The 27316-nt window shown below is 51.7% G+C and overlaps 5 protein-coding genes across 5 annotated transcripts; 3 read left to right on the top strand and 2 right to left on the bottom strand.

Annotated features, from left to right (window-relative positions):
- Positions 1–5541: 5541 nt before the first annotated feature.
- ColSpa_11034 (elongation factor 3) lies at positions 5542–9061 on the top strand (the record flags this gene model as incomplete). Its single annotated transcript, XM_049277246.1, has 4 exons — positions 5542–5693; positions 5980–6532; positions 6562–8935; positions 9003–9061. The coding sequence occupies 4 exons, from the start codon at positions 5542–5544 to the stop codon at positions 9059–9061; spliced, it is 3138 nt and encodes a 1045-aa protein (XP_049133203.1).
- Positions 9062–10175: 1114 nt separating this feature from the next.
- On the top strand, positions 10176–14683 carry ColSpa_11033 (putative cytochrome b5; the record flags this gene model as incomplete). The annotated part of the gene is made up of 7 exons (XM_049277245.1): positions 10176–10765; positions 10827–11187; positions 11473–13087; positions 13157–13429; positions 13490–13717; positions 13815–14096; positions 14139–14683. The coding sequence occupies 7 exons, from the start codon at positions 10176–10178 to the stop codon at positions 14681–14683; spliced, it is 3894 nt and encodes a 1297-aa protein (XP_049133202.1).
- Positions 14684–15911: 1228 nt separating this feature from the next.
- Positions 15912–16271, top strand: ColSpa_11032 (uncharacterized protein; the record flags this gene model as incomplete). Its single annotated transcript, XM_049277244.1, has 1 exon — positions 15912–16271. One exon carries the CDS (start codon positions 15912–15914, stop codon positions 16269–16271), a length of 360 nt encoding a protein of 119 aa, XP_049133201.1.
- Positions 16272–19056: 2785 nt separating this feature from the next.
- ColSpa_11031 (UPF0303 protein) lies at positions 19057–19995 on the bottom strand (the record flags this gene model as incomplete). Its single annotated transcript, XM_049277243.1, has 1 exon — positions 19057–19995. One exon carries the CDS (start codon positions 19993–19995, stop codon positions 19057–19059), a length of 939 nt encoding a protein of 312 aa, XP_049133200.1.
- A 1255-nt stretch (positions 19996–21250) lies between these two features.
- On the bottom strand, positions 21251–22864 carry ColSpa_11030 (uncharacterized protein; the record flags this gene model as incomplete). Its single annotated transcript, XM_049277242.1, has 3 exons — positions 21251–21971; positions 22165–22400; positions 22451–22864. The coding sequence occupies 3 exons, from the start codon at positions 22862–22864 to the stop codon at positions 21251–21253; spliced, it is 1371 nt and encodes a 456-aa protein (XP_049133199.1).
- Between the last annotated feature and the right edge of the window lie 4452 nt (positions 22865–27316).

Genomic DNA, 27316 nt, shown 5'->3' with positions numbered 1-27316 from the left:
AAATCCCCCTCCAATCCTCCCACCGTTTAAACTGTACCTCAGAACATGATGATAGTCTCTCGGTGCTGGAAGCATCGTCTTGTTTCTCGAACGCGTGCTCATGCGTCACATTCAGTACGAGGGAGGGCGGCACCTGGAAGACCTGAGATTGCCACTTCGACTCTGCTTCCGAAGTTTCGGTGCTCGAATACAATCTTGATACCAAATTTGACCATGGTAGAGAGCAGGTGACCCATACACAACTCTCACCCGAGACGATCAAACAACAGCTACGCATAAACCGTCAATTATGGAATGGATATTACAAGGTACGGGGGCCTGCAACACTTCGTTCGGCCTGTCAAGTCTAGCGACCTCGTCTTTACAGACGGCTTTTATGCTTAGACCTCTTACGTCTTTTGGTCCGGAATAAGAATTCAAGGGAACGTGAAAGCGATGGTGATAGGCGGTATACCGAATGGTGGACTCATGCAAGGTGTCGGCGGTACAGAGCGTAGGCACTTCATTGTAAGCAAACACTTGAAGCATCCCAGAATGTCATGGCAACAAATAATACGAAATGGCCTTGAAGAACGAAGCATCACCATCGCAGCTTACCAAGTTGCCCTGCTGCGAATTATCGGCGTAACCGTTATTGTCCGCAATCAAATCTTCCGCGACAGCATCCGAGCCGGAATTTTGAGAAAGTTGGTCAATAAGCCAGCCGTTTGTCACCTTGACTATTCTTGGTATGTTGGGTAACGCGAGGGAGATCTGAAAGGCTGCGGTCAGCTCGTCGGGGGAACGTGGTGGCTGAGTCACTGGCACAGGGTTCGGGGACGAGGGGTCTGGTGTCCAGTCGCCTAGGACGGCGACTCACGAAGCCCCCAGACCGCAGACTGACGTTATATCTACAGCTGGCGTTGGTTTGGGCCAAGATCTCTACAAGAAGACTCTGATAGGCACCCCGGGGGAACCCACATGTTTTAAGCTGGCTGCGTGTTGTCTTCGGCAAGCTTGTAGTTATTTGTTGCCTTTGTCGACCTCTTGTACCCTTCGATGTTTTCGAAACCTTCTATGCTTGCTCCGCGGTTGTTGATCGATGTTGGGGCCTGGATAAGATTGGCGTGCTGTTGACTGCCACCAACACTTAGGAAGCAAGTGCAAGTGTAGTATCGATAAGGGGCGGCCTACTGGGTCATGTAAACTTTGGATGTGTGACGTGCGCAGACGAACACATTGTCCAGAGTCTGACTACCGCTCACTAGGATATGCTTGCTTAACGTCCCTAAGGGCGACAATATTGGTCTAGAGATCTACGCCGCAAAGGCACAGACCGGCGCCTTTCGTCTCGCTAGGTCATTGTGGGGGATTTGTCGGGACAAGGGCCGGTTCCGGTGGATGAGGCTACGTCGGCGGGTGGTTTCGAGTACTGCGAAATCAAAGTATCAGTAGACGTCACAGCATCTATCGGGGGTGACTGGGTGGGTGCTGACTCTTGCAAAAACTCTCGTAGATGATCTAGGCCACGTCATAGCAGGTTTACGAGCCAGAACCATTCTGCGGGATGTCGTCTGACGAAGCCGGTAATGAAGCGCGCTGGCCTCTGTGTCGTTGCCCAAATCTCTGGCCTAGCTGGACGTTGTCAGTGATTGATGCCCCAAAAGCAACCGTCTGGAATTATCAAGCACGGCTGTATGCGAGCAAAAAGCCGAATGACAAGCTGTAGTAGTATGGTTTGCCCGATGTTTCCAAGGAATGACCATATCCAGTTCGTCCATCGCCCCTCATTGTGATTGCTGAACATGGAGTGTTGCAACTCGATGCCTCGAAGTGAAACCTGACGAGACCCGACAGCTCTGCTACGGCGGTTCAACATTCACAGCTGTTCGGAAGCTCCTTTCTGGGTGGTCTGGTCTCATGGAAAAGACAATTGATGCTTATACGCCGGTCCAGCCTGGAGGCACGTCGTCGTCAAGAACGTATGGCTTTGCCATGCCTCAGGGACGGATGAAGGGTCTACAGTAACATGTTGCATCAGCGTCACCGCGAGACCCGGATTGGACTCGAGGAAAGGAGTTCCCAGAGGCCAATCGGAGCGAGCCCATTGAGTGCAATACCCGAATAAAGTCCGAGACCAATAGTGGACGGAAAAAGTCAGCAGCATCTTACAGGGCACTTGAGCCTGAGGCAACACCTATCACCGGGAATCGGAAGCCCCTTTTTTTCTCCTTTTTGTTACTTTTTCTTCTTTTCGTTTGCATGAAACAAGCACTCCAGCATGTGAAGACGTCGAGCATCTTACTCAGACCGAACGATCAAAGTCCCGGGACCTCGCGCATCCGTCACATTGGGCGGCCAGCAAGGGCGGGAGGGCGTGCGGCCCATGCCAGTTTCGTTGCCCGGCCTAAAAAATGACGGGCTTCGATGACCGGGCGATGGTGAAGAAAAATTCTACGGGGCCCCACGATTTTGTGGAGTGTTTTGGCGCTATCGTGGAGAGCAGGAAGCGCACGGCGAACGAGTGAGGCGCGCGCATTCGGCCGGGCTTATCACACCCCGCCATTTGTAGGATGAGCTGGTGGCCTGAACGTATCGTATCGATAAGAAGGCGATATCGTGGACATCTTAATATCAACGACGTCTCTCAAGATGCTGGGGGAGAACGCCGACGTCCTTGGATGACCATGCCAGCCCACCTCGTCACCGATGGATGCGTGTTACCTGACCATGCCTCCTCCGTGCAGCCATCTACCGGGCGGTGACAACAGCCTGGGGACCACAGCTTGGAGACATCTCATTTACGTCTCGGCATCTTAGATGGCGATGGGTAGACCCTACTTCATGAGAGGCAATGGGGTTCAGGACTTCATATCACAAAGCCAACCTAGAATATCGAGCCGTTGTTCTCGAGGAATATTCTCAGAGGTGAGGACCCGGAGGCCAGTGAAGGCAGTTCAAGACATCCGGGTAGGTCTTGGATTCGTCTAGCCTCGTGGGCCAGGCTCGGTGTGCAGCTTGCCTGTCAGCCTAGACCACCGTGCTTCATCAGCGTTCCACCAATCCTTACTCTCACTGTCTTGACTAGACAAGACTGGGGGGTAGCCAGTACAGGAGCGGACAAAGGCCCAGACGGACTCGGACCTGCTAGATGATGGCCACGGCGTCTGAATGATTCAAGATCGAATCGGGCAGGCCGTGGCAAAAAGGGACGATCCGAAAGGACCGGAACGCCAAAGAACCCAATGCCAGCCAACCATGACCAGCCCGGCAAGCTTCTACAGGCAATTGAAGGAAAACTTTGATAATGATGTCGGGTCGAAAGAAAAGATGGGACGACCTGTTTTCACATGGGCCGTCGTCATTCCCGAAAATGATACTATGATACATGCGTAGCAAGGGGGAAACTTTTTGGCAAAATTATCCAGGGACGTTCCCCATGGGAAAGTCAAATTTTGTTGGAGGGTTTCTAGCGCTGTTCCTCGCATGTGCATTGCCGCCAAGCCGTGCCAGCCAGCCAGCCAGCCAACCAGTTCGGATATTGTACTGGGAAGGCAAAAGCGGTATGAGAGTAAGCCAGGGTGGCGAAGCCGAGGCGCAAGGGATTGTGAGGTCTGTCGCGTCCAGCACCCACCACCAGTGACATTTGTCCGCCGCCTGCACGGCTCTGCTATGCATTCTGATATTCCATTCCCTGGCCGGGACGACTCATGTGGCTTGGAAACGACAGGGGACGGGCAGTTACACCTGGACGATGGTCGTCTCACCCCTTTTTTCATTCTTCCCCATATTACACTAGACGCATGGGATAAGGCAGGGCTTATCATGCCCTGAGCCACTGGGCCAACAGTCACTTCACGTCAGCTTGCTCTGTGCGGTGCGTTTGTGGGAGGCGTGAGGCCGGTGGCCAGGATCACGATGGGGAAACTTGACGACGTGAACTTGTCCGCCACCGTGGGCCCTGACACCAGCACCCCTAGCCACGGTTCATGGCAAGCACGGCAAGGTAACCACGCAAGGCGACGAGGCACATGTGGGAGGTAGAACGTTGTGAGACTTCACAGTATGAGCTGGAAAAGAGAATACCGACACGGTCCGAGAGTCGTCACTGGGATTTCCCACCTGCAACAACATCCAAGGCAGAAACAACGACGTTGGCAGGTAATGGGAATATCTCGGAGGTTTGCTCCGTCTCAACAGCGCGGACCTCCATGCCCCAGGGGGAAGACACTACATTATTTAGAACAGCAAGGCCAAGATGGCTTGTCGAGCTCGACGGACTGTGACATAGCGATGGTCATTGTTCGGAGGGACCTGGCAACCAACAGAGACTGGACAGTTTGCACCGGGATCCCTGGGCAACGGCAACTCAACAATAAAAAAATAACGATCAAAACGAAGGCGTCAAGAACCAAGCCGGGCCCGCAGCGACGTAGGAAAAATATCCAGGATGGCACATCGACACGCCCAGATCCGGGCTAGGTGGTGGAATGGCAAATGGCAAAGTGTCCGTGGGTCCTGCAAAAGGCTGGAAATGCATTGGTGCATGGGCGGGCATTTTCCCACTCACCGCCCTTCCATTTAGCCCGTTGAGGACTAGCGCGGGGTCAGATAAGGGAATTAACCCCTCCGATAAGACATTACTCGCCAGGGGACACAGTGACACCCAACCACGGCCAGTCAGGCAAGGCACGCACCTCCCCTCCGTCAGGCAGTGGCAGAAGAGGGAAGGAGGGGGAAGAGGGGAGGTTTCCGCAGTTTCTGATTTTTTTCCTGTGGTGGGGCTACCCTTGCCGCTAGCGTCGCCGTCGCCGGGCCAGAAAGCGAGGGGCACACTTTTGGGCCCTCAGCGAGCGAGGGAAGGGGAGGGAAAAAAAAGTTTTTGGTGGGAGGGCGGCGACGGCGGCGGCGGCGGGACAGAGGGGAGGGGGGCCACTGGACTGAACTGGACTGGAGGGGCACAGGGGAAGGACACACTGCCAACTAGACAGGAACGAGGAGCAGGACGAGGGACGAGGAGGGGGGCGACCTGTTGTAGGTACCCAGGACCGATAACACAAGCCAGGACGCAACAATTTTTTTTCGACGCTAGAGATAAAAAACTCCAGCCCGCCGCCCTCACCCCTCTCCCGTTCTTTTTCCCTCTCTCCTCTCTTCCTACTCTTGAACCTCTTCCTCTCCAAACCTCCCATTCCCTTTCTTCTTGGTTGTTCGTCTTCCTCCAGACGTAGCTCCACTCAATCATTTGATTCTCTTCCGTCTCCTGTCTGCGACGGTTTATCAAGAGCGATTCTCGCCCTGATCAAACCCTCCCGCCTTCGCAAGAAGCTCAGAGACAAATCCCTCCGAAGCGCCATCTTAGAGCAGAAGAACAACGATCCTCCAGTCGTCGTCTCTTCCCGCGGGCCTTCCCATCCTCCAAATCGACTCCGTCACCTTTTCGGTTACGATAGATCATAGACTTCGCATCTAGACGCTTTAGACGTTCAGACCAGCGAGTTTTTTCACCCGACCATACCAACAAACCCACTCCTCCCGATCGACATAATACCATCCGTCATAATGTCTTCCGAGAACGCCCAGTCCGTCAAGGTTTTGGACGAGCTTATGCAGAAGCTCACCATTTCCAAGGAGGCTTCCGACATCAAGGAGTCTTCCAACGCTCTGGCCTCTTTCATGAACGGCCGCATCGAGGACCAGGATGTTCCCACCAAGTAAGTTTTAGTCCCTTTTCCTGATGCATATTCTGCAATCGTCTTTGGGCGGATTCACCTCCGAGCCACCGTGTCCACGGCCTTGGGGGTGATTCTCCAAAAAAAAAAAGAATTCAGAATTTTTTTTTCCGCCCTCGCAATTCACCCCTCGCCCCCCTCCGGGCGGTTATCCTACCGACCCGCTGCGACGCAGGACGGCCGATCCTGGCCACTCAGCGGCGAGCTATTTTCGGTTCACACACAAAAATTTTCTGGAGCATCAGCGCTGACAAGGATTTCCCCGCAGGAGCATCGAGGCCCTGAGGAAGCTGTTCAACAACAAGAAGGACGCTGCCGCCCGTGAGAAGGCTGCCGTTGCCATCACCTCCATCGCCCAGCACGCCGAGGTTTCCGCCCACGTCGAGCCCTTCCTCGTCGCCCTTCTGCCCGATGTCCTTGCCGCCGCTGGCGACAAGATCACCGGTGTCAAGAATGCCGCCACTCAGGCTGCCCTCGCCATCGCTGAGGCTATCAACCCCAACGCTGTCAAGGGTGTCTTCGAGCCTGTCAAGAAGTCTCTTCTTGAGGCCCAGAAGTGGCAGGAGAAGATGGCTGCCCTCGACGTCCTCGAGACCGTCGTCCGCACCGCCCCCGCCCAGGTCGGCTACCGCGTCCCCGACTTGATTCCCGTTGTCTCCGAGTCCATGTGGGACACTAAGAAGGAGGTCAAGGAGCGCGCCTACAAGACCATGGAGCAGATCTGCCAGCTCATTGTCAACCGCGATATCGAGCGCTTCATTCCCGAGCTCATCAAGTGTATCGCCAAGCCTGAGAACGTCCCGAGACTGTTCACTTGCTCGGTGCCACTACCTTCGTCACCGAGGTCCAGGAGCCCACTCTTGCCCTCATGGTTCCCCTTCTTGACCGTGGTCTCGCTGAGCGTGAGACTGCCATCAAGCGTAAGGCCGCCGTCATTGTCGACAACATGTGCAAGCTCGTCGACGACCCCAACATCGTTGCTCCTTTCTTGCCCAAGATGATGCCTGGTCTCCAGAAGAACTACGACAACTTGGCCGACCCCGAGGCTCGTGAGAAGACCAAGCAGGCTCTCGATACCCTCACCCGTGTCGGTAACGTCGTTGACGGCAAGATCCCCGAGGTCCGCCACGACTCCGACTTGGACGTCGTTCTCCCCAAGCTCAAGGACTCCATCCCCTCCAAGCACAAGGCCAAGGTCGAGAAGCTCGACATCGTTCTCCAGTACGCTGCCAACATCGCTGGCCAGCTCATCGACGAGAAGGAGATCGAGTCCATCGTCTGGACTGAGGCCCTCAAGCCTTACATCTCTGTCGTTGTCGGCGAGGAGGATGCCCAGAAGGTCGTTGACGACTTCCGCAAGCGTGCCTCCCCCGGTGCTGCCGAGGAGGCTGAGGTTGACCCTGATGATGAGGAGGGTGAGGACCTTTGCAACTGCACCTTCTCTCTCGCCTACGGTGCCAAGATCCTGCTTAACCAGACTCACCTCCGTCTCAAGCGTGGTCAGCGCTACGGTCTTTGCGGTCCCAACGGTTCCGGCAAGTCCACCCTCATGCGCGCCATCAACAACGAGCAGGTCGAGGGTTTCCCCAAGCAGTCCGAGGTCAAGACCGTCTTCGTCGAGCACGACCTTGACTCCGCTGACACTGAGATGACCACTATCGACTGGACCATGAAGAAGCTCCAGGATGCTGGTGTCGAGACCTCCCAGGCTGATGTCGAGTCCAAGCTCAACGAGTTCGGCTTCACCGACGGCATGGTCAAGGGTGAGATCTCTGCCCTTTCTGGTGGTTGGAAGATGAAGCTCGCTCTGTGCCGTGCCGTCTTCGAGGCCCCCGATATCCTGCTTCTCGACGAGCCCACCAACCACTTGGACGTGAAGAACGTAAAGTGGCTCGAGGATTACCTCATCAACTCCCCCTGCACTTCCATCATCGTCTCCCACGACTCTGCCTTCCTCGACAACGTCTGCCAGCACATTGTCCACTACGAGCGCTTCAAGCTCAAGCGCTACCGTGGTAACCTTAAGGAGTTCGTCAAGAAGAACCCTGCTGCCAAGTCCTACTACGAGCTCAGTGACTCCGAGATGGAATTCACCTTCCCCGAGCCTGGTTTCCTGGAGGGTGTCAAGACCAAGGCCAAGGCCATCCTGCGTGCCAGCAAGATGTCCTTCCAGTACCCCGGTACCAGCAAGCCTCAGATCCAGGACATCTCCTTCCAGTGCTCTCTCGGCTCCCGTATTGCTGTCATTGGTCCCAACGGTGCCGGCAAGTCCACCCTCATCAACGTCCTCACCGGTGAGCTCGTCCCTACCCAGGGTGAGATCTACCAGCACGAGAACATTCGTATCGCCTACATTAAGCAGCACGCTTTCGCTCACATCGATAACCACCTGGACTCGACCCCCTCTGAGTACATCCAGTGGCGTTTCCAGACTGGTGAGGATCGTGAGACGATGGACCGTGCCAACAAGATCATCACCGACGCTGATGAGGAGGCCATGAACAAGATCTTCAAGATCGAGGGTACCCAGCGCCGCATCATTGGCATCAACTCCCGCAGAAAGTTCAAGAACTCCTACGAGTACGAGTGCTCTTTCGCCATCGGTGACAATGTCGGCCAGAAGAACGAGCGCTGGACTCCCATGATGTCCGCTGACAACGTCTGGCTGCCCCGTAACGAGCTTCTGGCTTCTCACCAGAAGATGGTTGCCGAGGTTGACATGAAGGAGGCCCTTGCCTCTGGTCAGTTCCGTCCTCTGGTCCGCAAGGAAATCGAGACCCACTGCGCCAACTTCGGTCTTGACGCCGAGCTGGTTTCTCACTCCCGCATGCGCGGTCTTTCCGGTGGCCAGCGTGTCAAGGTCGTCCTTGCTGCCTGCTCTTGGCAGCGCCCTCACTTGATCGTCCTCGACGAGCCTACCAACTACCTCGACCGTGACTCTCTCGGTGCCCTGTCCAAGGCCCTGAAGAAGTTCGAGGGTGGTGTCATCATCATTACTCACTCTGCCGAGTTCACCAAGAACATCACTGAGGAGGTCTGGGCTGTCATGGACGGCAAGATGACTCCTTCCGGTCACAACTGGGTTCAGGGCCAGGGCTCTGGTCCCCGCCTCAAGGGTGACGATGCCGAGGAGGAGGAGAAGTTCGACGCCATGGGCAACAAGATTGTCAGCACCAAGAAGAAGGTCAAGTTGTCGTCTTCCGAGCTCCGCAAGAAGAAGAAGGGTAAGTCTAGAGTCCCATCCATTACCTGACAATGTCATTGTACAAATTTGCTTACTCAATTCTCCAGACCGCATGGCCCGCCGCAAGCGTGGTGAGGAGGTCTTCTCCGACGAGGACGACATCTAAACGAGTCGCCACGAGATCGCTTTCCTTCCATTTGTCACAAGCCTTACAAAAGTCTTTTTTCGGTAACGCGGGTTGCATGGTACGGGCCTGTTTATGATTTCTTTGACGAGCACCCATGAGATTCCCCTTTGAAATGAAATCGCCGGATGAGGAATGACCATCTCGCTGCGGGATTGGAGGATCCCGCGGGCGAGGAGAGAGGTTCCTGGCGACAGGGAATGAGGGGGTAAGAATAAGAGAGTAGAAAGAGTAAATAGACGGCAATACAAGCCATAGACACTTCAAACCAGTTTCTCAGATGTGATGCTGTGTAGATTGCTCAAGGATCTTCTCGGGGGTATGTATGGATCGGTCGTTGGTGACTATGAGACTGACCTAATGAATCCCCTTGCCGTCAGCTTCCATGTCTGGCCAACCGATCTGCGGCGCACTCGGCATAAAAAGGATCATTGTTTGGCTGGATGATGACTGACCGAGAGGAGCCATCTGGGTGCCCCTTGCTGAACGTTCCTCCCATGTATAATGGCCTTATCAACCGCATATGGCTTTGACTTCGTCCTCGCCTCTGGGTCCATTTCCTTCCATGTTCGAAATCGTGGCAGCCAGCTTTGTTAAAGCTCACCTCGGTCAGGGAGTGCTCATGGTGACACAAAGTCTCCCTGAAGATGGTTCCAGAAGAGTGGATGCACTACTTTGATACATTGGATTGATAGTGTTTGCTCCTCCCTTGTCTACCTCTTGTTCTAAATATTCCATCTCCTGTCAAGGAACATGAAAGCCTTTATGTTGTGGCAAGCAATTCATTCCCTGGAAAGACTGTTTTCATAATTGTTCAAGCGAGCAGCCATATGCTCGGGGCGTGGCATCATGGCCGGGTTGATTAAACACCATAGCCGTAGCGCCTCTCATCTTAGACGTTAAGCGCCGGAGAGACACGCCAACGTAGTCTCGAATGATAATACTCGTCTCTGTCGTTGCTGTTTAGTTGAAGACGTGTCCACCCATCCGTCTCATCAAACCTTCTAGAACCAGAACACGGTGCCATATTACCGAATTGTACCAACTCTGTTGAAACACCACACCCTATTGTCGTCCTTCAAACTGCCAAGCAGCGATGGCAGCAAATGACCCCAAGCTGCCATGGTGGGCTCAACCCTTTTTCCCGGAGTTGGACGCCGAAGGCACCGACTTCCGTGACTATACACCCACTCCGAAACCGAATGCCTTTGATCTCGATCGGCTTTTCTTCGCAGAGCACCTGCAGCTACTACGTTTTGGAGGGCTCCGCGCATACGAGGCCCTCGTCCTACAACAGCTCGAGCCATATACGCCGCGGCTGGTGCTGCCGAGGGGGCTTTCGGGGTACAACAGCAGCGACTCGAGCGAGAACGAAGAGGATACAAACGAAGCATACGAGAACGATGATGATGCTTACATTATCGACGATAAGAAAGGCGGAAGTTCCTTGTTTAATATCTACAAGCCGTCCAACCCCACGTTGGCCTCTTGGGTGGAACGGGACTTTGTGGAAGTGGACGAAACCAAGTGGTTCAAACTCTTTCAGAAGGAGAGATGGGCGAGTTATTTCAACTCGGATCCTAAGCAGTTGTCGGTCGACATCGACAACAAGGAGCACTGGCGCAAGTTGAGCAGGGTCATAGAGATCGCAAACCGAATTCTTAGTGAGGTCTTGGATCAAGAGTGGTGAGTCTCTCTTCCGTACACCAACGCAGCTACGGCACAGTCTGATAGCATTCCTCCGTAGGGTAGCAAGCTTTCTTGACACACGCGCTCGCGATATATGCGAACCCGTCTCTTCTGGGAACGGGTCGCAAACCTGGGCTGACACCGCCATCTACCGCGTTGCCCCTCTCCCTCCCGAGTCCCGCATCAGCAAGGAGCAGGCCCGTAAAGTGCTCGACGACAACGCCCATTACTTCTTCTGGGGGTTCCACATGCCAGACGAGTATCCGGGCGTGACTGGCAGGACTTTGCAGGTCCCGGACAAGAAAAGGACCACGTGGCACTGGATGACGCTGGCCCTGACGTATATGGAGCCGGTGTTCATAGAGAGCACGCCCGAGGATCCAGAAGGGAGGCAGGCTGCAGTTGGGATGGCCAAAACCGTAGGGTTATTACCTCACCCCCGTGAAGACTTTTTCTGATCGTGTCATTGGTTCGCAGATGCTCCATGAATTAGCGGTATGCTACTTTCACCCCTGCGGAGGTCGGACGATGCAAATAAACATCCAACTAAATTGGTACAGCATGCGCTCTCTCGCCGCTTCCACGACATGATGCCTAGGTCTAATTGCTTGCCATGTCATACAAAGGAGCTCGTAAGTTGAACATCCGCGATCTCTCTTTCGACCCTGATCACACTCTAACCCTTGTCGATAACCGCAATCTAGTTCTTCAAGGAGGAGAGGTGGGCGGAAGCAGGCTACTCTCTCGAGAATGCCGTGTTCGGAACCGCCATGAAAAATCACTGGGCAACCTCGGCCGGGCGCCTCCTGTATCTCGGCATGTGCGGGATGAGCCCTCAAACGTGCGAGACTAGCTTGCACTTTAGATACGACAGCTGGTCCCCTGTTAACCCCTTCCTCGACACGCTGCTCGGCATTCCTGCCATCTTTCCCTGCGCCCTGACGACCTCTGACTTCTGGAATATCCACGTCAGGAAGTATGGCTGCTCAAGCCTGCGGTGGTCGTGGGTCTGCGAGGGCAAGTCCAAGAAAATCAATGATGAAACGCAGATGCGGCCCGCGAAGATCATGGAGATACCGTTCAAGTATTCGAGGTACGACGAGCTCAATAGGAGTATGAAGGCTGTGGCGGAGAAGTTGCGGAAAAGACGACTAGACCTGAAAAGACTGCGGCCGTGGTACGCCGAAGAGTACGACGTCTGGTGTGGGACGGTGTATGCCGATACGTCGTTGCGGAATTCACTCATGTCGTTCGTAATAGCGCTCTACGGCCGCTCAATCATGAACGAGGCTACCGCGATTGATTGTGTCGACCAGATGGTGAAGCCGTACAATCGGCTTTCCGACCTGGAGGAAGTCAGCCCTGAGAGCAAGAGACCGTCGAAGCTGTTCTACCAGGCTCTGGGGTTCCTCGGCCAAGCGGCACTGCCCGTAAGGACTAGGCCCATACCGTACGAAGACGATAGTTTTGGCGAGTACCTTGACCGGATGCGTCCAGCCTTGAGGCCCAGCTTCGCTGGCAACGCAGATTTCGCCGACGTGCTGTTCCAATATGGAAAGGCGTCCCTGGAGAACAGAAAGTCCAAGACGCTGTACAAAGCGAGCTCCCCCAGCCACGATAGAGAGTTGTGCATGGGCAACGCTCGTCTTGCTTTCCTGCGTTGGAAAATTCTGGGATACGTTACGGTTTCGCTCGCCAACGACTTCGAGCTCGAGTGGCAGTGGATGAGGCGGCAGCTGGACCAGGCGCCGTTGGACGACGTAGTTTTGGAGTGGACTGGCTTGACATGGCGTTACTTGCGCAACTATGTCGGTCAGCCGGATCATCAGTCATCGAGCTTCTTTCGCCCAGAGCAGAGGCCTGCGCACCACAGTGAAGGCGTCGACGCGGATATCCCAGCATGGGCTATTGCGAGGCCGGTGATCGCCTCGGCCTCGACCCCTGCCCGCTCGGCAGCAGCGAGGCTTCCATTCTACAGCATCGCTGAGGTTGGCGAACACCAGAAACTCAAGAACCCGGTCATATGGGGTTGCTTGTGGAACGGCAAGGAGATGGGGGTTTACGACATCACCGAGATGCTGCCGAACAAAACTTGGGACGGGGCCTTGAGAAACCATATTACTCGGCCAGCCCCAGCCCCCGTTTGTCGAATGCTGCGACCAGACGTGATCGGGGACGATTGTCTCAGGTGGCTTCAAGACCAAGGTCCTGTTGGGTACCTCGTTACACCCCGCAGGAAAGAGGATATCCGAATCAATGATGGGACGCTCGGGAAACCACGATGGGTAACTTTTGCAGAGGATGTGTTTGATGTGACTGGTGAGTTTCGCGATAATCTATCTGGAAAGGGACTTCCTTGGAAATGAGATACTGATGGAATCGGAGTAGAGATCAACTTCAAACCAGAGCTACAGGACCTGGAAACTATCATTACTGAGACCACTAACGGAGATCCCGTCGTCGAGGCCGTCAATAAGGGGTGGCACCCTGATGTCATTCAGGAAGCCCTCCGTCCGTACAAGATCGGCTGGGTATGGAACAAACTCGGCGAAAGACACCATCGTCATCATCGCGTGTTTACAGCGAATGAGGTCAATTGGCACACGACTCGCGAGACGGGTATCTACACCATCATACATGACTGCGTTTATGATTTCACAAGTGAGTCCTGATGGCATCGCTTTGCTATTGAAGACTTGAGAGACTTATATCTGGTTCAAGCTTTCGTCGATTTACATCCCGGTGGGTCGTCTATCATTGAGGAGGTTGCAGGAACCGACGGCACAGACTTGTGGGCTGGTTACCATAGCGACCCCTACTCAGACTTCGGCCTTGATGTCTACAAGGTGTTGGAGGGGTTGCAGATCGGATCCATCGTCCAGGAGCGGGACACCAAAACCGTGTCGCCTAATGAAATCTGCATCCGAGACTATATCTTCAGCAAAGATGGTGAGTTGACAACCACCTCCAACCGCAAGGCACATCGATCAAGCAGTAGAGAAATAAGGAAATGGGTTCCAAATTGGACAAGTGGCATCGCTGATAGATTTTGCGACATCAGAGATCAAAGAAAATGACAGGAGTCTTGATCACCTTGCCGGCTACTGGGGCACAGATGCGACTGCTGAAATGGACAAGAAGGTTATACCCGAGGTATACCGCCAGCTCTGGGAGCGTCTCGATGTCATCACTGCCAAAGTGGTCACCCCGCGCGATCGGCTTCCCTATATGAGCCGAAAGGACCTTGAAGGCATGAACGGTAAAGAAAAACCAGGAGGGTTCAACGAGTCTTATGTGTCCGATGGCAAGTACGTCTATAACCTCACTTGTAAGTCGTCACGGGTCAAGTTTTTGTTGAAATGTCCCCCAGCTTACTTTCCAAAACCAGCGTTGCTGCGATACAGCAGACCCAATCTACTTCTAGAAAGCTTAAAGCTCAAGGCTGGATCTGTTCTTTCCACCAACCTGCCAGTGGAAGACGGCATGAAGCAGTGGCTCTGGAACACAAGCCAACACCGCATCATCGCCTTGTACCGCACCCCCAAGCACACCCATATCACTGCGGAGAAAACCGTAGCTTGGAGGAACTCATACAGACGGACACCAAGCACGAAGCCAAAGGTCGCCCCCGAGCCCGGCTCCTCGGCGGTCAAGGCAAACCAAGCTTCGGCGCCGGCGCCGACGCCATTCACAGTGCGGCCGTTATACCCACTTCGGAAGAAGCAGAAGAGCCAAAGGGACGGCCCAGAAAACCCTTACCCGAAGCTAAGCCAGTTCGAACCGTCAGATGCCGCCGGGGACTTCTCGGCGGAGATGATCCAGGCAACTGCGAAGACTACCTTGGAGCAGATGGGGTTTGCGGTGGGCCCTGAGAAGAGGGTGAGTGGACAGAAGAGGAAGATGGAGGATTGGTAACGGCTTGGTTACAATTGGCAGCAATGAGCAGGACTTTTTGTTGGTTCTAATTGTGTTTACTTGGAGCCTGGTGATATGCAGTCCATGTCAGGCTGGGCGTTCGGGCGTTCGGACTTGGATAATTGTTGCCCGTAGTTTGACTGGATTCACCATTCAAGATAGTAAATGTCGCAAGTTTGAACAGATTAAAAATTGTTTATCGTGGTAAGATGCAGATATAATAGACGATAGTGTATATAAAGGCACCGAGCGAAGAACGCAAAGTCAGTAGCTTGCTACTTTGCTTTTCTTCCTTGGTGGCCGCGCGGATATGAACACTCTCGTGTACTGCATCATCTCCCGCTTTCCTACTATCTGTTACTCTCACGGACGTCCCTCATATGCACGAAACTTTCCAATTCGACTGTTTTTCTTCGTGTAGTATAGCTCATGCTATTCACGTCTTAGCGTTCGCCCCGGGCGACATCATCTGTACGGCCCCACCTATTTAGCAGCGGCCCTGGCTCCTCGGCCGGACTTGCTCGGACATGCCCGGCTTCCTGTAGCAGAACGTGATCCAGCAGATTAAGAATACTGGCCTGATGCTTATGTACCACGAAAAGTTTTGCACAAACAAAATCCAAGTTCTTTTCTAATAATAACCGTTGACGCAGGGAAACTAACTGTTGTGCCGAACAAAGCTTAACGTCTCGCTTATGGCTCGCCCTAGTTTCTAGGGAAGCGGTTCGTATTGTCGCCGGATGCGTAAGTTTTATGGAGGGTGCTCTTGCAAACCAAATGAAACCCGAGTTTACACAACACCATTGTGTAGGTTTTTCCGGAGTCGTTGGAAGTCATTATTGGAAGTCAAGGTTGTGACCACCCTTACATGTTCTTTTGCCTGACCTTATTCATTGACTTTTGTTTCCCTATTGATGAACCTTTAGCATATAAATAATGAGAGAGAAATTGATGCAATTGGAACTGGAAAAATACCTTATTTCGTCTCTTTTGTAAATGATGGAGAAGAGATTGTATCAACAGCGTCATGACAGCAGACCACAAATGCCCGACCGGACACTTTTACCAACTCTTGTTGTTTATCGTCCCAAAGCCCTTCGATACTGTCGTTGTCTCTTTTCTTCTATAATCAGTGTTTTGGTTTCTGCTGTAAGGTTTTTTAAACTTTTACCAACACATTCCTCACAGAAAGACTATCTATCAAAGTGCAACAGACACGTCCGTCCATATGTCCTCCGTCCCCAACCAGGGCTGCGCAAGGCACTATTGCGTGGGTAAGCCGCGGCCCCGGAGAATAGACGGCCTCTCGTGGATGGACCCGGTATATCCCAACATCGACCCGGTGACTCTACACCTGGATGATCCGTCTCCCAGCCAAGTATCTCAGCCACTCCCACACCAGCTCGATGATCTATACATCTCGGAACTGCCGCAGATCAACAAAAAATTTGGCCTGCGTACGCGAGAAGCCGCAGTATTTGCCAAAGCTGATGCCTATACTGCGAAAGACGAGGCGCAGCAGCTGGTTGGAAACGCCATCGACGTGAAAGAGTGGACCTGGTTCCCATTTTGGGCGAGAGACCGCTGAGTGATTGATTTTACTGTACCCGTCAACTGGTCGAATGCATGAACGACAGAGTACTACTGGTGTGCACAAGACCCAGCAGTTTGGGGAGTGCTTCGAAAAGCCATCCAGCTTGCGGAAAACATTCTCAGAATACTCGTAGGAACACTAACGTATCACTCAAACACCTGCAAAGATGTTCATACTAACATTTGTGTATCTTAGATGTTTGTCGGAACCAAAGCTAACAAAGCTACTGCGAAGCGCTCCCGGCGGCGATCCATCTCGAAAGCTCCGAGACGATAGATTCAGTCTGCTAGAGATCAATAGGTCTCTCTCGAACTGAAGGGTCGGGATCGTGGCGAGTAGGCCTGCCGCGTTCACGGACCGGCATTCTGTCCGTACTTTCACGCCAAGGTCGCTCCGCAGGCACGAATTCAGAGAGACAGGCATGTACAATTCGATCGAAAGGAAGGTCTACGATATATACAAGCAAGTTTATCCTGATGCCTACAACAAGAACAATTGGAAAACTGACTTGTTTGAGACTATGCCGAATTACATCCAGGAGGGCTTCAGGTCCTCGTTGAAACCGCCGGACGAAATGCTACCGCACTTTTCAATAAGCACCAACAAGAAAACCATGACCTGATTATCTCAAAGTTGCAAGAGGTTTACAGTGGGAACCTTGTTGAGCAACGGCAGGAGTATCAAGAAGACGACTTCCAGGGTATGGCGAACAAAGGTCTCGTTCTTCCTCACGAGATTAGGCTCGACAGAAACATCTACTCCACTAAAGGTAAAGCAGATATTAGAAAACTTAAACAACTTGGCTGAAGCTTGATCTGCTGACAAGACGATGAATCCAGCACTACAAGACTCAGACGAGTACAATCGGTACGTTGACTTTTTGGAGCAACTTTCGCCGTATCTAGGCACAGACGCGACCCAAGACCTGAAAGCAGAGGATGCCGACCAAGCGCCACTTCTCCATTTTGCTAGATTAAGGGGCTACATCGTGACAGCCATTGAAAGGATTGGGCAAGGCCTCCCCGAGATTGAGCTTGAAGAGCTCCAAACGTTCGACGGGCAGGCTGATGAGATTAACAACTTGCATAACGATTGTTTCGTTGCCTTGGATGAAATGGTCTATGACCTTACCGGTAAGACGTCTGCTCACACGCTTTGGAGATTTACCATTTGTTAATTACAATTGCTCAAGCTGCTATGCAATTTGGTTCACGCAACCCGAACTATGCTACATTTAAGCCTTTTCTGGGAAGTGTCGTTACGGATAAAGAACTCAAGTCCTATTTACTCAACAATTGTGATGGCCTTATTTCTGCCGTTTTGGTGAAGAAGAGACCCGGCGGTGGCGGAGTTCGTATTGTTAATTGGCATGCTAAGAGACAGGCACCGCGTGAGTAACATGACAGTCTATAAGTAATCAAATATTTACTGATAAATATCCATTAGCCCAGTATAAAATGCCCGTATGGGCCCGAAGACCTTCGAAGAAGAATCCACCGGCTGATGATGAGATTGCCCCTTATCCAAGCACTTTCCGACGAGCTCAGAGGGGCCTTCAAGATGGCGAATTCGAGAAGGAAGACATCTTCAGACCCTCGCCATCGCGGAACTATCTCAACAATATGATGAATAAACTCAAGCACGGAGCTCTACACAAGTTGAGGAATAAACGTGGCCGCGATAAAGCCTCTGGGATGATGGCCCAATCGTGCACGTCGACCCGAACATCCCCAAGCATTCAAACCCCGATGCTGGGGCAGTTTAGAAGGCTAAACTCCGAGATTAGGCGTCGAAATGACTGTTGGAGAGTGCAAACAAGAAAAGTTACACCTTTGAATTCCATCCATGAAGACTTGTTGCATGGCGTACATGTGTTACGACCTGAAACTCAGTCAGCAAGCAACATCAAGGACAACCCGAGATATAAGACGTCAGCAGAACAAAGTGTTGCCGCCCAAGATGCAGGTAATCCGGCAATTGGAGAAAGGATGGCATTAGACCAGATCTCAAAAAGAAAATCGCGATTCAAAGTGGGCGAGAGACCAAGTAAGAGGCAGTGGTAGTTCGGAAGTTGTGGTGAAGTTTCGAGGAGCTCGTAACGCTTTGGCTATTTGGAGTGGCTGTGGGTGGGTGGGTGGGAATGGGGTTTTCTTTGCAATCCTCCTCAATTATTGTTGTAAATATTTTACAAAATGGCCCACTACAACAGTTTTGCTGATACTACCCTCATAAAAGAAAAGACAGTCTACTTGCACCATTTTGAAGCACCAACCTCTTGCTGTTTTCAAACACGCTTGAACCATGTGAGCGGGGCATCTGCCCCTTCTAGTCTGACTCCAATGCCTAGATGCGTCACTACTCCGTGGACGTCTATTTTGAACTCTGTAGGCACGCAGAACGAGGGTAATCCAACTTCTCCAGCAACGCTTCCAGCGATGTAGCCACGACCAAGCCAAGAGTTACCTGACATGGGCTCGAGGTAGACTGTGGGTTCCAGGTACGCAAATTCCTCTCCACCAACACCCAGAATTCGGAGCTTGCATTTGTCGATAGAATTCGAGCAGTCCAGGTCGACTTTGAGAGTTCCATACCCAGGATCAAAGAAGTCACCTACATGCTCCGAGATAGGGAGGGTGGGTAAATATGGCGGGTCTGGGAGAGATGGGTATATACGCTCAGCACATGTACGGAGATACTCAAGTTGGTCTTCTTTCTCAGACTGATGACTTTTCGTATGTTAGCTTAATTCAGCATTGGCAAGTTACTGACATCAATCCACTTACTGCTTGTTGAGATTGTATCTCTTGTCTTTGGGTACTCCCAAATGCTCCCACAAAATATGGTGCGCGACGACCTCGGGGACCCTGGTGTCAGAATTTGTAAATACGGCGACGGCAATCTGCTCAGATGGTATCATAATCATAGCGGAGATAAACATGGTGACGGCGCCGGTGTGGAAATACGTCTGGTGGCCCTCAAAAACAGCACCATTCCAGCCAAGCGCGTATGTTATGGGCCCTGTGTAGGGAGCTTTGGACGAGATCACAAAGTTCCGAGGTGTCTTGACTTCCCGATGACCAGCCTTTGAAAGGGGAGCCGACTCGTTCATCATGACGCGAAGATATTTCGCATAGTCCAGGACGGTCGAGATTATGGATCCCGCTCCTTCTTCCCCCGAGGCTGGCTCATGAGGAACCTCAGAGTGCTTCTTATGAATGGGATCGTAAAAGTACTCGCGAGCGAGCACCAAACCGCTGCTCTCGGCATCAGATAGTGAGAAATACGTCTCGTTCATCCCCATTGGTTTCCACAAGTGTTCTCGGAAGAAGTCACCAAGCCATGATCCGGTCAGGACCTCAATGAGATAGCCCATGGCGCCGTACATCTTGTTGTTGTAGAGGAAGGCAGTGCGCGGCTCGGTGGCCATCGGCAGGTGTCTCAGCAGGCGGACCGTCTCACGGGCAGTCTTCGCCGACGCCAGATCGTGACGCGGGTAACCAGTTCTGTGGCTTAGAGCATCCTCGAGGGTGATGTGCGCCGTTGCCCACTCGTCGCTGAGAACGAAGTCATCGCGTAGGACGCTGGACACGGGAGTTTTCCATGTGAGACCGGAGTAGGCGGAGGAATTAGCAGTGGCATTGTCAATGAGAAGTGAGAGACCGGCTGCTGTGAACGACTTGGTAGTGCTGCCGGTGTAGAAAAGAGTATGGGGCGTCATCAGGGTAGAATTAAGAACCGCGTATCCGTAGCCCTATTTAGAAACATTTAGACATTGAATTTGTTTTTGTTATCATATTCCGACTTGATCTACCGATCTGCCACGTTCTTGCATGGCGCGGTCCGCAATTGAACAGGAGTGGTGGTACTTCGCGTAGTCCCATCGCCGCGCCAATTAAGAGAACCGAGTCAGTGTAAATGGAGACTTATCCCATACCTTTGCCCACGTCTTATCCCCATCCACGACGGCAACAGTCAGGCCGGGTGAGTGCCATTCCTGCATGACCTCCTCAATGTACGCGTCAAGGTCCGGTGAGACCACGCGGGGGTAGCCATCCCGCGATTGATCATCGTTTTTGAGGGGTCTTTGCTGTGCATCGTCCGCAGATGTACAACTCCGAAGAAAAAGTACTGCAAACGAAAGCAGTTGGAGATTCATTTCAATCGTCTCTTCGTGCCTAATTAAGGGTTCGGTTTAGGACTGTTGCATGCGCCTCAAAATCGTCCAAGTTTACAGACCGAAGTGAGTCTGACACAAATTAAAGAGGGATTAGAGGGTGACGTAGACTTTTCTGCGTTGGGAACTTTCGTATGCGGCGCCGAGTCGGCTTACTGCGCCGCAGAGACTGGAGAAAAAGATTGAGCCAAGTCCACTATCATTGGGCCATTCGGAAATCAAAAATTTCCATTCTGGGAAGGTGGTTGTGCTTGCACCGGCATGGGTTCTGGTGCTCGTATTTCACGATGCTTTTTGAATTTTTTTTTCAGTTACCACTCCAAGACATGCGCAATTTTAGGACATATGGCAACTTGCTCAAGAAAAAGTGGCAAGTCAAGCATGATCACACCGGTGATGTGTAAAGTAGTACTACGTCAGCACTTGTCAAATCAGCAGTGATAAAGTACCGGGTATTTGGCTGCTTGACAATTTTACTAGATGAAACACACTGGACTCAGTTTCCAACGTCGCTTCCCTGTAACTGCTAGCAGCCACGCTTCCTGGCACTAAATCTGCGGCGAAAAGGTAAGAGGGGTTGTTGAAAGAGGACATGAGCTGTTTAGCGGGTGCTGGTTAACAGGCTTAATCTAGAAGGCCATCCTCCACTTGCATAGAGTGCGCACTGTGGTCAAGAGAGTGAATGCAAAGGAGAGAGCCCCCTCCCGAGCCACCTTTCCTATTTCTGAATTCATCAAAGTTATCAATCTGAGTGAGACTGATGATCATTAGACATATCCTGCAACTTTTCGAGGAAAACCTAAGCTTTTGGCGGCGGCGATCTGCCGTTGATATACTGCCAGAGCCTGCTTTGCTGGTACACCCTTGCTCCTTCGTTATCGAGTCTACGGCTATCTTGATCAGACATCATGCGCGAGGCCATGAAGGATCCGGGCATGGGCTTTCCCTTGCTCTCCTCTTCAACGCTGGTCAAGGATTCGTTGAGAGGCAGGATTCTGTCGAGGTAATGCTGGTTGAGCAGATGACCCGTGACCTCATTCTTGAAGAGGAGTCCGGAGAAGTTGTTCTGTCTTTCATCACGACCAAGAATGTATCCCAGGTCGTAAGAGCGGGCCTCTCTCTCCAGATCTCGAGTCAAATTCGCCTTGGCGACGAGAGACTTGAAGTGGTTGACACCCCATTCGGCTACGAAGTCACCTGAGTTGCCGTAGTGTTCGATGTGGCCGATGATGCCTTCGTCTCCGCTTTCCCTGGGGTTATTGAAGTGGTTGGCTGCGTTTCCAAAGGTGTAGATCTCTATCTTGTTCAACACGTCGCGAGGGTAGTTAGAAAGAAGCCAGTCGAGGATAAGGCTACCCTGGAGACCACCCTGAGAATGAAGAATGATGACGACCTTGTCATTTTTCTCCGTAGGGCTCAACGCAGCGGCAATGACTGAATAACAAGCTCTGGTGTCGGAGGTCCCAAAGTAGAAGCACCTCTCCAAAAGGCATTGGAGTATGTCGAAGACAATGCCAGCTCTGAGAAAAGAACTCGTTAAACCAAGTTCAGATTGATCATGGGTCATACACACATACGTTGGGTTATGGACGCCAACGATGGGGCGGTGGAAAGTCCGTGAAAGCCTGTTGAGGTTGCCTTGCAGCCAATGGGAACTTCACGTTGGTTAGTTAGTACAGCAGCCAATCGGCAAATGCGATGGAGAGCACAAACCCGACGGAGATGCCGTTTTGGAAGAACCACTTTTCTCGGTAGTCCTCGTTTTTGAGGGAATCCCAATGCCTTGCCTCTTCCCAACGGTCGTGCTGGGATGTGAGCATTCCATTCAAGGTTCCAGCGTTGAGCGGGATGCAAACAAGGTAGTTGAGAACGACGAATCCGACAAGGTAGGGCAGTAGGACATTGAAGGGGAGATTGGCAATGAAGGGAAGAGAGCACAGGAATGTCAGCTGCGTGACAATAAGAATCCCATGAGCCCAAGACAGATGAGATTTCCCACTGATGGATAGAGCTCGTCCATCTCCCCAGAAGGAAAAAAGGGATCGACGATTGTTTGGTACTGATGCTGCGCAGCCGTGACTGCCCGCTGGATGAAGCCCCAATTGATGCTTCTCGGCACCCACGCTTGGCTCAATGCAGGGAAGTGTGTACCATCGCGGCGAGGGTACCATAAGGGATCGACTATGAATGCAAGGAGTATGAAGTGTTTAAGAAAGAGGTTCAGATCGTCCCAAAGCAGCTCCCAAGGTGGGGAGACGTGGTACTCTGGCAGGGTAGCTTGGACAGTGGTGGTGTTTTTGGGACCCGATGTATGGGAATCGGGGACCTCGAGCGTGGTGGTAATGCGGTCCTGTTCTTTCTTTACTGACTGGTAGACGGTGACGGGGCCTGCCGAGGTCCTGGAATTCGCCATAATGAGGTTGATGTGACCTATAGCCCACGGCGGTTGTGCAGGTTTGTCTGGTACGAAAGACGTGAAGCTGATTGAAGACTTTTTGAAGATTGCGAAGAATCAAGGGAACAGCGTCAGACTTATAATTTCTGCGACATGCTGTGAGTCGTGTCACGTTTGGTTTTGTGGCGGTCGTTGCTGTCCAACAAAGGCTCACAGTGGAAAGAAGAAAGCATTCCAGCGCACCCCTTGGAACCAGATTTAGGGTCGTGTCTCTCAATCACATGCGCCTGGCTGCTTATACCAGTCTTTTCGTCTTGTGAATCTCACGCCAAAAGCTCGTCCATTGGTCAATGCTCTGTTCAGCTTTTTATCTCAGATATGCAGTGGCGCACCAAATAGGGTTTACGTCAGCGTGGCTCATTATCAGCATCCCTGGGAGAGCTTACTCTTCGTGTCGCGCACGTCCACTGTTTGGCAGGAACTTCGGATATCCGAGAGGAACGTTCCAAAAATGCGTCCCTGAAGAGGAGTTGATGCCCGTTGGTGTCTGACAGGCTGACAGGCTGCATCTCATCATCCCATCAGGTTCGAAATCCCTATTCGTGTCTCGGACATACCCGCATATGCCCAGCAAGGCCGTTCCAGCTCCAATTCAGCTTGACATGTCAGGTGCTGACACAATTGACCTGGTACACACGGGTGTCAAAACGAGCCGTACAGATATACCGCCATACATTGCATCAATGAAAAAGCGTTTGTAGCCTTCTCGCCGTCAATGTTTCTGGATACGCAGGGAACACAAGAAACGTATTGAGTAGCAACACCTAGTGATGCCAATGCCGCTCAAGGGCTCCAATAGACACCCAATTCTGTTGCAGCTCTTCTTGTGCCTCTTTACCATTATTCACAGGGATGGAAAAGTTGTCAAAACAGCATGCTCCATATTACGGTGAACTTGCCTATTGAGAGTTCCTCAAGAGCTCGATTCGAGTCGTCCGGTGCCAGGATTGCGTGCTGTGCGCCGAGACTTCACGGCTGGCAATCACTTAGAACCAAGTAAAGAAAGAGATATTATGCATCGGTCCAATGAAGCCTCTCTAGACAGGAGATAATGACGGGTCGTACCACTACTAAACTCTCGTCAGCTATAGCGTCCGTTTAAGCACATGAGCGGGCCTCTTGTCGACCTCTGACCCTGTAAGATTCACCGACTTATGTTACCCGAGGCCGTATGCTTGACTGTTTGAGTTAAGGGCGGGCAAAACGCACAACTTGAGGGAACAATAAACTGTGACTTCAACAAGGAATCCGCTTTGGAGCGGATACAACATGAATTATAGCCGAAGACATCCAGTACTGAAGGTATTGTTTCATCTGTTAGCCTGACCCGGAAAAACTGTGCACATCTTTCTGCGTCCATTACCGCGGCTACGGACTCACTACCAGCATTGTTACTACACCATTGACTTGCTATCATTGTGCATCTGCTCTTTCATCTCTGCTTCTGCTTTCTTCTGCTCTCGCTCCATCCATACCCTCATTCTCCAGACCGTTACTGTCGTGACAGTTATTGTTAATACACAGTAGACCACGATCCACGGTGAAATTACTTCACGACTGGTCGGCGCAGTCCAATTGAAGAACGACATAGAGAAAATAGACTTGCAGCTTGTTAGTGAGTCAATCCAAATGTGCTTCCTCGCTTCAATAAAGCGAAGATTTGGAGTTCTATAGAGCAGCGAAAAGCCGGTGATACAACTCACAGCAAGGAAGGTCCCGGGCAAAAATATCATCCCAAGCAATGAGATGCTCCTCATCTGACTACCATCCTTTTTCGTGTGGTCAGCTATGATCATAGCAGCCCTTGCGTCTCTTCTTGTGTTGTAGTTTGATTCCTGCATTTTACTTTCATTAGCGATTATTGCAGCTCATTCAGTCTCAAGTCACTTGAACGTATCAGTTCATCTCCATACCATTTGTGCAGCAAGTGCCATTCCTCCCAGTAGGCTATCGCAGCTTCGCACTTTGCTGTCGAGTTCAACGGCCATCTCTCTTAGTCTCATTTCAATCCTTTGTCCTGTCTTTCGCTCCTCTGCGTGTTCATCGCCCATCTGACCACCTTCAAGGGGCGGTTTCAACACAGTTGCAGTCAATTCTTGAGAGTGGCTGATCATCATTTGGAGTTCGGCTTTGAGGCTTTGCATTCCATTTTTCAATGAGCTGAGGTCAACCCATAGCTCTGTTGAATTGCAGTCTTGGACCCGCGACGCGGCTTCTGCTTGTAAAGCCATTTCATTACTGTCGACCTTCTTGTGACTACTCTCACGGACTTCGCCACGGAGCTTGTTTTCTAGACTTAAGATCCGCTGACGCAAGTTGGTGTGCTCAGTATCAAACGCGTTGAGAAGACGCTTGCGCTCTAGTTCGACAAAAACCATAGGCATGATGAGAGGATGGAGAGCCTGGTCCCCACATCTCTTCAGCCAGATCAATGTGTTTTTCATCACATCTTTTGTGCAGCCGTACATCACGGCATACGTTGTCGAGTGGCTCAAGAAAGACGTTACTGACATGGCGATGTCGTTTGGTTTATCAGAAGACGGAGATACGGTGTCTGATTTGCAATTGTACACTGTGCCGACTTCGTTAGGATCTCTGCCCAACGGTAATCAATTGACTTAAATAGACTAGAATGGTCTTTTCCCTCATATGTCTAGAACCTTGGATGATCTTACCGATTGATGGATCCATGTTATGCTCCCAGGTTAGTGGCCGGGCGTTAACAGTGGCTGTGGATTTCCGACTGAGTGCAAATGATAGCGATCTGTGCTGGAACAGCCGCTGGGCTGCTGCTTGGAAAGTTTCCTTTCTGTAAGGCAGAGACATTGCGCCCAAGGGTTCACTAGTTATCTCATCGACTCCGGACAGCCTCGGATGCATCACTAAGATGATGCAAGACTGTTGTGTCTGGTCTACCGATGATTTATCCTGATGCAACACAAGACTTTATTAGCACAGAGCTTGAGGAAATATAGCTTAAAATGAATAATCACGGTACCGAGTTTAGCCAGTTGGCATATTCTTGTTCCGAAGCGTGCTCCAGGAACTCATAACTAAAGCCTGACAGCTATGTTGAATGACATAGTTAGCAACTCTTAACCTTTCGTGGGCGGGGTCCATACTTACGGGAGGTTGGCCACTCTGGAGTCGCACGGTTTGGATCACACCATTCTCTTCTGGATGAAACCTAAATTTTTTCATGTCATTGCGCAAGAACGTTTGCTCTTTACTTAACCACTCCATAGCGGAAGTCTACAACTGAGGACAGCCAGGGCACGCGAGTTGGCCAACACGCATCAAGGGTCTCAGACAGGGTTATAAGTAGACATTGTAACCGAACATGCCCGCCAGCTGTAGGAGTTTTCCTCATGAAATGCACTCGTCGGCAACCCATTCTTTCTTTCCGATATGATATCTACAAATTGCCGTATGCCACCTGTTTCCCCGCCTCAGGTTGCACTGCACACCATATCTTGCTTTCTTGTCAGCACAATGCTGACAGCAGATGCAAGCCACACCAATTGAAGGTAAACCCCACCACGCTGCACTCTTATCGAGTACCACACCAGCCCTGCTTCGGCTGCTGTGATACCGAAATATGCCAAGGAGCTCTCCGATCAAGTGGTTGGTTCTGTGTCGGTCTGTCTACTCTCCCTCTCCCTGCTTGATTAGCACTTGCCTGAAGCACGTCTTGCCAGCGCAGAATCACATGTCTGCCCACTAGAAGTCCAAACCGCAAAGAATGACCGGAATTGGCAACGCCGCTCAGTCTGCCTGCATAACATGGCTGACCACCTCACGGATGCCTTGTCTGCCTCATCACTCAAATGTGCAAGAATTATGGTGGCGGTGCGTTCATATAGCATATAATAGCAATCCATCAGACCGGAGCCTTGCCAAAACAGCTTGTGTGCCTAGGGGACATTTTCTTCCGAGGCCTCTCGTATCAACAACCACCCCTCAAGACTTAAATTCCATATAAGGCCCTTGAGAATCTGTTGCCATGAACTACCATGACAGCCGATCTTGGGTGGTCAAATTCACAGACCGAATACCAGGGCTAAGAAAACGGCACAAAATGGCCAACACCAAAGAATTTCGCCCTAATAATGCTATCGTACATCGATATGCCAAAGCAGAAGTTCTGCAACATGCGCTCATAGACCTTGGATTTGAGAAGAAAGACATCACAATTCGAGTATAACACCCACAAGCGGACTCATGCTATTCAAAACAAGGCATTAACCAAAATCATAGACCAAAGACCAAACTGGATTTCAAATCCAGCTCCCTCGCGTGCTGCAGCCGGTATGTTCTGAAGCATTGCAACTAGGTATCTGCTTACATCTCCAATTCAGAAAGAGACTGCAACTATTCTCAAGGCATTCGTAGCAGCACATCAGCAGGGGG

Source organism: Colletotrichum spaethianum (assembly GCF_022836535.1).
Source record: "Colletotrichum spaethianum MAFF 239500 DNA, contig41, whole genome shotgun sequence".
NCBI lineage: Eukaryota > Fungi > Ascomycota > Sordariomycetes > Glomerellales > Glomerellaceae > Colletotrichum > Colletotrichum spaethianum.
Note: the sequence above shows the minus strand (reverse complement) of the source record. Positions and strands in the feature narration are given on the sequence as shown.